Here is a 13,855-nt window from a genome sequence, read left to right as displayed (position 1 = left end):
AATTGCTGTTCATTCCTGTCTGTGCTCCCAAATGTAGATATAATTCATCTTTCATGCAGGGACAGATGTAGGAATGTCTTGTGAGATTCCTTCTAACCCAACAATTGTTGTACTTGACCCAGTTTTGCTCTGTGTAACAGCAGTCCACTGATAATGGTATGCTAGGTCAGTGAAACATTTTTAATTAAGGTATTGAACAGGGATTATGTCCGAAATGAAATCTCTGTGCATTTTAGTTTCCCTTTGCTTTTGTGACAAGTTATAACACTCTTACATTAGCTTTTCTGTTGGTCTGTGGGTTTTTTTCAGCATTAAACTTTGAAATGTCTTTCTGAAAAGAATAATGTTATTGTGTTGAAGTTTTAGTCTCTTCTGGCTGTCCAGAGGTTGCCCTATATATCTAATTACCAAATATCTCTATTTTGCTCTGTCCATGCGTATGGCATCTTCTAAAGGCTAACTGCCTTTATGGGGACAAGGTGCATCGAAGAGGGATTTCTGGAGTACTTTGAAGTCTTGCTATTTAAAAAGTAAATGGAAGGGCCTACTTCTCAGAGTCTCTCTTCATGTGTAATTCAGTGAGAGTTCCTGAGAGAAGACTGGAGCCTGAGTATTGAAAGCTTATCTTGAAAATGAGAGGAGTGTGAAAGCAAAGTGTGAAGCTGTGTTGTTAATTGCTTCCATGTTTTAATATGTGATTATCGATTGATATTATGTAGGAAAAGTTAGGTTTTACTGACCTTCTCAGAAGGTACTAGGAGAACCTTAAAGCAGTGAATATAGGCTATGGATATGACCAAGGAGAATGGATAAGTTCTTGCTTCTACTTCTTAAAAGTGGGATAGCATAAGAAGAGACTTTGCCGGCTGGACAAGTGTATGACATATGAGGGAATTAGGCTCAAACTGAGAAAGGCAAATGCTAAGGTGGTTCTCTAGGTCATAAAACAGCCTTGATTAATAATAGAAATGCTGAGTTGCCTTATATCCGAACAGCTATTTGTTTCATTGAAACAGTTCATAAGAACAAACCTGACGTTGCTCAAGGTATTGGGAAAGTGATTGTACCATCAGACTTCAAGAAACTGACACGCAACTTGGAGGAAGGGAGGGGATGTGCCATAAGATTCAATAGACAGATGGAAAATGTTTACAGTAGAAAAATTAGCAGTGGTTTATTTGCTTTCACTGCAAATTAGATTGTTGTTGTATGCCAAAATACTGAAATGATTTTTGCAGAACTGCAAATAAGTTCTTTGTCACGGTTAATAGGATCCTGCATTTGTGTTATCATATTTCAGTTAACTTCTCACTAATAGTGCAAAACTCATACTAAAAGCATTTCAATTTGAAAACATTTCCAGTTTCTTTTAGCTGGAGGAATAATCAGCAATTTTAAGAACTTGAATCTTCTTATTGACTCATGATATTTTTGGAATTCCTAGTGAAGTAGGTGTGGGAAAGGGCTGATTTGTGTTAGAAGTGCAAGTTACAGGGACAGATTAATTAAATCTTTTGACACGTTGCTTGTAGGTGAAGGAGAACCTGCTGTCATGCAAGATGCTGCTGCATTGCAAGAGGGATGAGCTGCGCAAGTTGTGGATTGAAGGGATTGAACACAAACATGTCCTGAATTTGTTGGATGAGATAGAGAACATCAAACAAGTGCCCCAGAAGCTGGAGCAGTGTATGGCCAGCAAGCACTACCTCAATGCTACAGACATGCTGGTAAGATATCACACCTTGTCCTGGGCAGATACTCAAAATAAATATCCTGGCCAACTGTCTGATCATCTGTAGGCAGATCTGCCATTTGTATTTTTATGTTATTTGCTTTTTATTTTCCTACTTGTTTTGCCAGTTGCTTTTTTCTTTAACTGAAGTTTGTTTGGTTTTGTTTTGATCTTTTCTGACTGGACTTTGGGTCACAGTCTCTGATCTTGTTTGGTTGTCTCTTGTTTTTATTTTGTACTTTCAGAACTGTCTTTACCTGTTTACTTGTCCTGATCCTTTTTATAACCAGTTTTTTCTGTACCCATTTGATCTGCACGTAGGATTTCCTGCTGCTTTAGGAACTTTATATTTCTCTGTGCAATTATTTTTCCACTCAACTTTCTAATGTAGCTCTCAAAACATTCTTAGATCTTCTCTTGAACTGTTCTGTGTGCTAACATGATATCTTCCTGCTTTCCTATATTTTAAATATTGTTTAAATTAATTTCCTAGGTGCCTGTGTTGTCATCATTCTTTATGTCTTATAAATGATTTCAACACTATTTTTGTTGTGGAAGGATTATCCAGTTTCTCTCCAAGTTCATCTCCCAGAATGCACTCACAACATCAGTCATTACTCAGGAAACCATCTTTCACTATTCGGGTGTGATTACTTTTGTTTTCCTCTGTTTCTTTTACCTGGACTCTTGATCCTTGTTCCTTATCTCCAGCTCATTTTTCTTCTTTCCTCCCTCCCTTCAAGTATTTCTATCTGTTTCTACCTCTTTTCCAAGCATACCTTCCATTTCCAGTCCTGTGCTGGAGACAGTTTTCCTGATCTTATTTTAAATACATGTCTATCTTTCATTTCTAAACTTTACAAGCTGATTTCCTAACCAAACTCCAGTCCTTTATTTCCTGAAACTATCTTCTGCAGCAACCAGAATATTTGAGAGAGATAATATCCATTCTTGACACGTGTCCAGCTCTGAGATCCTCAGTACAGGAGAAAGAAACTGACTGGAGCAAGGCTGGTGAAAGGCCAGAAGGATGGTTTGGGAGCAGGAGCATCTCTCCTATTAGTAGAAGCTGTAAGCACTGGGACTGCTTGACTTTGGGAAAAGAAATCTGATCTGTTAGGAGGCTGCAGAGAAAACACAGCCGACCTTTTCTCAGCAGTGCTGTAGCTGGCCTTGCATCAGCTGAGGAGTTGAGATAGAAGATGAGGTCCTTACAACCTCAGCTATTCCATAATTCAGAAGTGAAGGCAAAAATACTTAATTTTTTGCCCAATAATGCTTTAAAGATGTCTTTTCATTGCCTTCTTTTTTATTTCCTTTATTAACTTCAATGTCCTTTGCATTTCTCACAACTTCAGTCTTAGCTGTGCCCCTTCAGTTGTTTTTTTTTCCTTCTAATAAGTCATTCATTCATCAACAGGATGAAGAGCTGAAAATCATAACGTTGTCATCCTGTACACCTGCTGCTAAATTGTTACCTTAATTTCTTTTCTTTATTCTCTTATTTTGCCTTAAGTATGACTTCTTCTGTGCCTCTAAACTGTATTAGGCAGTCTCCTCATTTTCTCTGATGGCTTAAGTGTATCTTGATTTTTGTTGATGCTGTCATGTTTTCTTGCCTGATTTCACTCTATCTTCACCTTCCTTGTCTTTTCTGTTGCACATGTTCTGTTTTCATGCCACATCTGGTGCAATCATCTTTCTGTAATCTGGTCACAATTTTCCCTTTTGTCTTTTTCAAATCCATCTTCCAGGGATGCTCTCAATCTTTTTCTCATTAGATTTTCACTTTCCTTTGAATATGAACTATTGTCTTCCATCTTTCCTACCAGTCTGTAAGTCATCTGGGTTGGGTAATGTATCCATTTCTGTTCAGCGTTAATATCATTATTGGTTGAAATGTCAACCAGTGTTGGTAATTTCTTTTACTGATAGGCTTGAACTTGAGCTAGTTTGCTTGTGGGTTTTTGTTTTTTCTTGTTGAAAAATTCTTTCAGGAGGAAACTGCAGAAAAAACATTTTCTGCCTGAAATAAAAGGTAAGAAGTGTAAAAAGAGAAATGACGTGGCTTGGAATGCTCATATGTTTTAGAAATGTTTTGAAATACATACTCGAGCTGGATTCATAGAATCATAGAATGGCCTGGGTTGAAAACAACCACAATGTTCAACCAGTTCCAACCCCCTGCTATGTGCAGGGTTGCCAACCACCAGCCCAGGCTGCCCAGAGCCACATCCAGCCTGGCCTTGAATGCCTGCAGGGATGGAGCATCCACAACCTCCTTGGGCAACCTGTTCCAACACATCACCACCCTCTGGGTGAACAACTGTTATCAGTTTGCAGTACACTGTGTGCAGTTTCTGTGATTTCTCTATGTATACATACATGCATGTGTGTGAATGTGGTGTGTGTGTGTAGGTAAGCTTGCCCAAGACCATATGGTACAGACAATATTAAGTACAAACTTCTGTTAGTATTCCACATTAATTTTGCCTTGCGAGGGACTATCTGTTCTAAAGAAGTCAAATGGTAATAATACAAGAAGCTAATGTTTAGATTTTTATTAAATGAAGGAATTAAATGAAAACTTGAGTGAAAATTAAATGCTTTCAGCTCTTCATTTACTCATTGAACTTTCATTTGAAGACAGATTTCACCTGAAAGAGAGAAATAGCAACCAACCTGCATTCAGAACCTTTCTATACACAAAAATTGCTGTGGGCTCATTGGCTTTTGCCATCTCCTCTTAACGATGCCTCTGCATGACTGTGATGTTGTAATTGCTCTCTGGCTGCAGGATAATTCCTTTCTCCTTTTTTATGATAAGAATATTATGTAAAATAATGACTAAACTGTCAGAAATGCAGAATGTTTATGGATCTCTTTGTCTTCTGTATTGTTCCTCAAGGTAAACAGATGCTTCTGGCTTACTAAAAGCACAGAGCGATCTGACAAGGAGCTTGTATCCCTCACATTGAAATTGGAGCACTGATTAATATTGTTGCCTGTAGCTTTGTGATATGTGGAGTCTAAATTAGACCTTTGCAGTCGCTGTGTTAGGTTGATGCAAGCAAGCTAATAGCAGAATTTCTGGTTGCTGCAACGCATTTCTGCAGTCTGTTCTTTGTATTCCACTCACATTAATTGAAGTAATTTTGCCACTGAAGCGTGTTTCAAACCTCTGCATTTAAATTGAAATTTTAATTCCCTTATTGTTTGGAAAAGACGGCTGAAGATGGCTTGTTACAGGTTTCATTATCAGTCAGAACTCTCCAGCTGCTGGTTCTAATGTGCAATGACTGAGTAATGCTGGGAAGAATTATTAATATAAGAGTGGCAGCTTTTCCCAGCAGCATGAACAAGATGCAAAGAATATCTTTTGACAATATGAAGTCAACAGTTTTAAGAGGTTGGTGTTTTGTTTCTCATTCTATATTTGTCTAACATAATGCAGATGAGCTTTGATTATCATTCGTTCATGTTGTGCGTTCTGGTGTCCTTATAGTACGTCCTCCTGTGAGGGTTTGCTGTTCTATAACTGCAGGTTACACACTTCATCTTGAAATTCCAGTTTCAACTTCTTTTGAACTCTTAAGCTCTGGAGAAATTAAGAGGGTCCAGAGCACACAAAACTCCTGATTGAGACAGAACGTTTCAGTTATCTTCAACTTTTGTATTTGCTTTTTTGAAGTATGGGTTTGCAAGTCTGTCTGTAAAGAGTCTCTTTTGTGACACACTTTTCTGCTAGAAGTGAAATTCACTGTAATGTGGCAGCTGAGTGCAGGTGCACACATGTATGTGTATTTTCTCTTTACTGATAAGCACAGTCAGGTGCTGAGAGAGGAATTCTAACATTTGAGGAGCTTCGTAAGAAGACAGTGAACAGTCTCAATGGAAGAGCAGCAGAGCTGGTGATGGAGGCAAGATGAGGCTGACTTCTATAGCACTTGGCCTGGAGACATTACTGTGATTGCTGGAAGGCAGGAATCTGAATTATTCTCATCTGAGGCTGGAAGAGAAGATCTGCATGGGCTACAGAACACCGTAGTCAAGTCAAATCTTGAAGAAGAGGGCACAGTAGGATGGTCAGTGGGTGAGGACAGAAGGGCTCTTGTTTAGAGGTTCATACCTAGTTTCCTTCAGCAGTGGGTGACGTATGGAAGGGCAATACGCTGCGACTACAGTCTCTTAAGTAGCATAGAGGTTGATCTAATTGTTCTGGCTCTACTGTTGACCAATGAGGTACCCATAGGGAGGAATTTATATTTTCCATTTGTTTAACTAGTCTAAGAGATGAAATGCTGAAAACAGTTGAAGGAAGAAATGTTGTTGAATCAAGTAATTAAAGGTCATATCATAACACAATTAAATGAAAATTGCTTAGGCTACTTTTTTTGCATTGCCTGGTTTTTAACTGTCCAGCTTTGCAATTTTAATGAGCTAATATCACTTTGTCGAAAATATATAGACTTTTAAAAACAACTTTTAAGTCCAGTAGATCATGGCATACTTACTCTGAACTTGTTTTCTCATTGCAAGAGTACAGTTCGTTTGAGCGCAGGATTGTAGCTGGTAACAAAACAGTGTGAAACTGCACAGATAGATCCATAGGATAAGAGTAAGGATTGCTGCCAAACCAGCTGAATTCTTTCTTTTTTTTTTATTATGAGAATGACAGAAAGCAAAGAATAGATGAGAAAGAGGAAGTAAGGAGCTCTCTGACTGTTGTTCGCTTTAGTTTGATACCACGCCTGGTTATGTTACAGAGCTGGGAACTGATGTGCGTCTGTGTTTTACCCAGGAGCTCATCCTTTTCCTTGAGTCTGTCTGCTATTGCCTAAATTAGTAGAAAGTTGAAGAGAGGGAGTGATTTGTTTCTCAAGAAGTAGGCCAGGGAACACTCCAACACTGACTTTTCTTCCTTTTTCAATGTTGTGAACAATTTTAGTTTCTTTCTGTCAAGGGAAGAAGAATGTTTCCTGCTCCTTTCTGAAGTGAATAATAGCATCGGGCTTTTCTCGGAGCTGACGGCTGTCTTAGTGCCAATTTGCATTGTTGCCAGTTGGTTCAGTTTCTAGACCTGAGTAAGTGCCTGTTTTGTTGTTGCATTCAATTAAATGTACTTGATATACCGTCCAGTTGCACAGATAAGGGATATCCGTTTGCAGGTACGTGTGGTCATTTTCATTTGTGTTGATACTGCCCACTCAGAGCATAGAGTTCACCACTGCATCCTTATGATGTGTTAAATGAGTTTCCGCACAGCTTTATAGTCTCCTTTGTTAAGAACTGTAGGGTTATTGTATGTATTTTTTGTAATAGTTTGTTATGAAATCTAATCCTTCTGTCAGGAACTTTCTCATCTAAATCAGAAACACTGGTCAGCCTCAATGTCTGCATACTGAAGCATTTTACAAAAATTCCTTATATTTTTTTCAGTTGGTCTCTGGTTGATGTGAATACAGTCAGAAGACGTTTCAGTATGAGGGCATACTATGCAGAAATGATGGTAAAGCTACTGAGGCGGTGAAACAGGAGAGGTGGCATAAAGAAGGGAAAGAGGACAGACAAACCGCAAGTGAGTTACTTGGAGGATAGTGCATGATGACAAAGAATTTAGCTTCCTCTGGAAAGGGAGAGTCAAACAAGAAGCTTAAGTATTAAAACATTGCCCAGTGCAGTGGACTGGGTGGTCTTGGAGGTCTTTTCCAACCTTCCCAATGCTGATTCTGATATTTTCTTAGGAGCAAAGAAGGGATGTAGCTCACCTATTTGGCCTTTTCTTTTCCATATCATAATTGAAGAATCATGGGATGATTAAGGTTGGAAAAGACCTGCTAGATCATCTACTCCAGCAGTCAGTCCATCATCATGATGCCTACTCCTACATCCTTATGACTGTTGATGAAGGTGGGCAGTGATAGGAAAAGAGGGAATGGTTTTAAATTGAGACAGGGGAGGTTCAGGTTAGATATTAGGAGGAAGTGTCTCACTCAGAGGGTGGTGATGCACTGGAACAGGTTGCCCAAGGAGGCTGTGGATGCCCCATCCCTGGAGGCACTCAAGGCCGGAATGGATGTGGCTCTGGGCAGCCTGGTCTGGTGGTTGGCAATCCTGCACATAGCAGTGGGGTTGAAACCAGATGATCATTGTGGTTGTTTTCAACCCAGGCCATTCTATGACTCTCTGATCACTCAGTTCCACATCTGCCCTTTTCTCAAACACCTCCAAGGTCAATGACTCCACTGTTTTTATGGGAAGTGTCCTTTTTGAAAACTATTTCCCCGAGAGTTTACGTAGCATTTGGAGTAATTACATCTTCCCAGAAAATGCTGTATGTTTGTAACCCTGGGCATGGGGTTTGATCTCACTATATGAATGTGGCTGCTTTCCTGAGCGTAGGATGAAGAGAAGCTTTCAGTTGAGAGCAAGGTGTGGTGACATCTCATACCGAATGCATGAAATAAGTAATTAAAAAAAGCAACAGAGTTCTTGCTATGCATTTTATTTACTGCCTGTGTTTCTTTCAGCCGTAACAAAGAACGCTAATAAAGGAAGTCTTTCCTTTTGTTTCTTCAATTCTGGAATTGAAACACTGCAGTGGAAGAGTGTTGTAATTTTGTAATTAATGCCTTCAGTGAAAATAAGAGACTTTTGTTCATTTGGATTTCTATAGAATTTTTTTTTATTACAGAATTTAAGTTTTGGCCCTGCTTCAAATTCTTTCTTTTGAGTTACAGAAAGAGTAATACAAAATAGTAATACTTCTCATTACTTTTTGCCTTGAAGTCTTTCCCCAGTTAGCGCAGTGTCTTCTCATTGTAGACTTGATGTCTAAAGCAGAATTAAGAAGATGACTTCTCCGGGGTTGTGTCTCATTTTAGGCTTGATGCGTGCTGGCATTCATACTTAAAAGCAATATTTTGTCCCAGTTTTTAATGGTTGGCAGACCTTTTTATTTCTGATAGTTGTATTATTGGGGATTGGAAGGCAAAAAAGGCAGCTTTGTTTTTATGAAGCTGCTGCATGGATGGGATATGTTCTAGTGCTTCACACGTAAACAGGGAAATTATGAGCTTTCTCGAGTCTCTCCTGAAGACTCATTTTGAATGCTGTACCTTTACCCAGATGACAGAGCTTATTAGCATTATTTGTTTGCCCCAAAGGAGCCTTTTAAAGCTGAAATAATTAAGTTTGGAAGAGTACTTATGAGTTCTTTATGTGAGAAGCATTAGTATTGTGTATCATTAGAATATATTTTGCTTTTATTCTGTCTTTTTCAGTTCTTTTCAAGTTTAGAGAATAACCCTCACCTTGCTGCGGTGAAGACATTAGAAAATGGAAGGCTTCTTTCCCTTTGAACCATCTTATTTTTTTGTTGTTACTACACTTATAGATAACTTTATCTCATTCTTTTTATCCTGTAATTTTCATTATCTGAGACAGTCTAGTACATTAAGCTGTTACTGCCTAATACTGTTTCATTTGCATTGGCAGGCATTTGACCTCAGCCCTTCCGCTCTTGGTTAATGCACCAACAAGCATTGATATCTCTCTGGAGTATTATCGTGTGGCTGTTAGCTCAACTAATAACAACCATTCATTTAAGCTGATGAAAGTTTATTAAGTAAGAAAACATGCTGTAATGAAGGTGGAATGGATGTGTCTAGTATTTTACTACGGTAAGACTCAGCTGCGCAACAGGCACTGGCCATGATGAAAAGGGTAGATGTTTGTGAAGTTCTCATCTATGCTTTTGGGAATTGACATTTCTCAACGTTAAGCTTAATCTTTCCTGATCATAGTGTAGATGCAGCGATGAGTTCTTTGCCGAAGGCAATTGTCCCTGCCATTTAATGATGCATTCTTTCTTTGGAGTGGCAGCTTGAGAGCTCTGTTTTTCAGTTTATATTGGTTGACTTTTAAACTCATGAAGCTAGGATTATTACATACCTTGAGGTTAATATTTCTTCTGCTGTTGATATTGTTGGTAATTTTTATTATTGAGGTACTTTATGGACTTAAATCTGTGAGCTTTTTTAGTGCTTCCAGTAATCATTGGTATTTCTGTGATTTTCTTCTTAAACTCTGACTTGTACAGCTGTAATCCTGCCCTTAGTGAAACATTGCAACAAACACCAGCAGAATTTGTTGGGAGTTCTACTGGGTTACAGAACAACATAAAACATAATCTAGTTAAAACTTACTGTATTTTTTAATGCAGCTCAAAAGCCAGGGATGATGGGTGAAGAAGAGTCATAAGTTTAGTTTTCACTAGGGAGTTTGAAACACAGGGGTGAATTACCCCTGCAATTTTCCAATGGAGCAAACTGGTTTGTGGCTGGTGAAGTTTGCATAATGCTACCAGGTAACCTTTAGAATGACATGAAAGATGAAATGTCGTCATGTAGATCCAAAGGAAGGCTTATGCTTATCAGTTCACAAATGAAGATCTATAGGGAGTATGCCTGTTTGAGGAAGCAGTAGTTGTCATAAAGGTGTGCTGAGGCCACTGGTGCCCGATGGAGGGGATGCTCAGAAAGAAGATGAAGATGGAACAAGCAACAGAAGACCTTTCCCAAAGCACTGTGAGCTTCCAGCAGCAGGCAACCTTTCCTTGAGAAGCTGCTGTCTTATGTGTTGAATAGTGCTCAGTAGATTTCTTCCTTGGATCTGTCCCTTTTATTTTTGGAACCAGTTTAAACTTTTGGCCTCAGCAGTGTCCTGTGGCAGCTGAGGTGTGTGGCTGAGCTGTGTGAGCCTCTCAAGAGATGATACTCAACCTTTAATTTGCTAATTTCATCTGACTACGAAGGAGCTACCAAGGATTCAAGGCTTGCAGCTGTCACAGGTACCAAGTCCATCTGTATCTCTTTTCCAGTGCATTGTCATCTAATAGTTTACATGCAGATGCAAACAGGTACACAGAATTCCTTGTTTTGAGGAAGTAATTTAGCCATAGTGTTGCTGAAATAGCTCATATTTTATGTTGAAATCCAACTGAGCAGTTGGCTGATCCTCTTGTGGTTTTTAGCTGGTCTGTTTCTTGAGCACTGCTTGTGGTCTCAGCACTTCATTGCTAGAAAGACAGTGATGAATTGGAGCGAGTGGAGAAGGAAGGAGAGAGATTGATGGGTGGCAGGAGAAAGAGAAAATGGCAAGAATTAAATTTATGTAGGTGGAGTAAAGGACAGCAGGTGAGGGATGTAATTCTGTATATATTTTAAAGTCAGTAGAGGAAAGTAGTAAGTTGGGTTGGGCCACCACCATTTGCAGAAACATTTAGGAACAAGAAAGGATGACTGTGCTTTGTATTACTATGTTTATAGCAGATTTGCTTTGATGTTTTTGTAGTAGCAGCGTTCTTATCAGCAAAAGATGTAAAACCAATATTGTAAAATAGAGTTAAGATGGTAAAATATCATGGGAAATGGCTTTGTCAACTAACTGAGCTCTGTGCTTGTATCTGATATTGCCGATTATTAGTAGTATTATTTTCCTTAAAGAAAATAAGACTGGATGGGATGGTTGATTTGGAATGTAGGATTGTGGAATTCAGCTTGTTGGAACTTCTGTGGACAGCACTCTTCTCTGTTGAAGCATTAAAGGAGTGTGTTATTCCTTTGCCTTCACATACACCTTCTTAGTGTTTGATATTGTGCTGCCTGCTGGTACTTGTTGCATGTTTCTGTGGAAGTGGCTGCATTCCAGTTGTGTTAGATGAATGCACAAGTGGGCAATCTAATGTAAGACACTATGCTGAAGAGAAAGCAAACCCCACAAACAAAAGGTAACCCTTGTACTCTTTCTATGTCTATATTTTCCCTGTCCTTACACCACTAAGTAACCTTACTCTGTTGGCTTCTCTCGGGGTGGGCTGTTCTCTTGCAACCTGAGCATTGTTTTTGGTGTGTAGGTCAGAATCTCCTAGTTTTCTCCCCTCTTTCTTCCTCAGTGATCAGCAAATCCCCTCTAAAGGATAACTGACCTCAACTGTTTCCAAAACACCACTGCAGGGCTTGTCTTCTTTTCTGTTTTTTGCAACAGTTTTTGGAGCTCTTCTTTCAGCTTGTTAATTCTTCCAAGATGGCTTAAAGGCGAACAAAATTGCTTGTAATTTTTTCCATCATCTTAATATCTAGTATGCACATCAACACTCAGTAATGTTCATTATGAGTGCTTTATAGCCGTTCATTAATCCTCACATCCTGCGTGCCTTTTCTCCTTTTCCTTTATTTTAAAGGAGAAGAGGCAGTGGCAGTCAGGAATAGCGCTCTGATCTGTGTGCTTTTCATGTTCTCGATGCTTTATAGCCACAGGCTCCTTGCTTTGAGACTATATGGGTTTTCCTTTAAGTCCAGGGTCATCTCAGCTTGCCATGTCCTTACCATTTCACACCATGCTCTACACTGGCCTAGTGTGATTTGGTAGTGAATGATTCCCAGTCCTTGGATTTGTTAATGTAGTTTGGGTGCAAGTTTTCCTTACATTATTTCATTCAGCAGCGATATTCTTAAGGTCAGAAACACCGTAGCTTCAATCTAAATGACCTTGCTACCAAAATACTGAACAAATGTTACAACAGAAATACTATTTACTTGATAAGAGTCATGTCAAGCTTCTAATTAAAAAAATATAAACGCAGTTTTAAAGCAGGCTTAACCTGTTATTCGTTATGTTGCTCTAACACTGGAGATTCAAGGTACTGTTTAGATGTTGTACTGAGGGATGTGGTTTAGTGGGGAAATGTTGGTGATAGGTGGATGGTTGGACTGGATGATTTTGGAGGTCTTTTCCAACCTTCGTGATTCTCATGCAAGCCAGATGTAGACAGAATATAGCAAACTACTTGTTTAGATCTGGCTACATGCATTTAGGCCATTTTTTAAGTCACTCTCCTTTCCTGTACTGTTTGAAAGCAAGTTACTTGTAATAGATCAATTCTCTCCCTTTTAAATGTCAGCATTGTCTTTATTCATCCAGCAAGGCAGCTGAAACCTTCTAGGCCGCTGCTGTTTATTTGCTGTTTTATTCAAAGGGTTCAGCTTTTCTCCATTTGTCATACTGTGTTTGTGTATGACTTGACTTTTTTTTCCCTTCAAATTGTGACCTACCACATTGTTTTCTTTTAACCTTTCTCAGTTGTTTGCTCTTCGTCTTTTTGTATCTCTCGTCTGAATTGAGAATAGACTGGTATCCCAGATGGAAAGCATTTTGTTTCCTGGTCTGAACAACCATTATTCTGTTTTTCCACCCTGAAGAAGAACTTGTGGGCTTTCATTTTGATCTCTGCTTCTAGACTTCCACAGTACTGGAGGTCAAGAATTAAAAGAATTTCTCTCTTTTATTACCTATTTTACAATACTTTATGGAAAACTTTAAATGTTGTTGAAAACCCCCTAAGGGGTTGAACTGGAAGCAGACTGGAAAACTTTGGACTGAGTTGAGAAGACTTTTTTTAAAGACATATCTTTCTCATACTTAAGGTTATAGCATAAATACTAAATTAAAACCTCCCAAATAGGTTGTTGTGATAGACAAATGTTTAACTATACCTTCTTTTTCAGGCAATTAAGCTCTACTATAAACTGACTGTGACCTTTAAACAAGCTGCATAATGTCTCTGGTGCCACAGCTATTTGTTTTATGAACTTAGGATTTTTAGTTCCTATGGAGCAGAGCTCTTTTTTCAGCCTTATTTCATTGATCCTTATTTTATACAGGGTCGCTGCATACTAATGTACTTTATACATAAGTATATATTAAACATCAGAGATGACTGTGAGTTTATGTAACTTAAATTCTGTTGTTGCATGAACCAATGGTTTTATTATTCTTCCAACAAATACAGTAATTTTGTATTTATGTCTTACACTGAGAGAGCCGGACTTCTTTCAGAGATTTAAAACAAATGTATAAAGATGAGAAAAGTGGTGGTAGAGATTACCTCCCTTTTCTTTTGGTAACATTTACTTGGTGGTAGAATTTCTGTTTAATGAACTCCCTTCTGTATGCAATTCTGCATCTATTAGCCCTTTTATTAGTGTGAGTACATCATGTAATGGGAATATTAAAAAGAACAGGTAGATACTTTGGAAATCTAGTCTAAGTTGATAGATCAAA

At 38.6% G+C, this 13,855-nt stretch overlaps 1 protein-coding gene across 2 annotated transcripts in view; it reads left to right on the top strand.

The window, feature by feature from the left end:
* Positions 1-13,855, top strand: part of EXOC4 (exocyst complex component 4) — a 365,546-nt gene that overhangs the window by 15,186 nt on the left and 336,505 nt on the right. For both annotated transcript variants that reach the window (XM_032448867.1, XM_015861855.2), the window contains exon 3: positions 1,533-1,727. In XM_032448867.1, the coding sequence (XP_032304758.1) occupies positions 1,533-1,727 (195 nt within the window). The remainder of the gene's footprint in view (positions 1-1,532; positions 1,728-13,855) is intronic.

This window comes from Coturnix japonica, chromosome 1 (genome assembly GCF_001577835.2).
Source record: "Coturnix japonica isolate 7356 chromosome 1, Coturnix japonica 2.1, whole genome shotgun sequence".
NCBI classification, from domain to species: domain Eukaryota; kingdom Metazoa; phylum Chordata; class Aves; order Galliformes; family Phasianidae; genus Coturnix; species Coturnix japonica.
The sequence above is the reverse complement of the archived record's forward strand: the minus strand, read 5'-3'. Positions and strand labels throughout refer to the sequence as shown.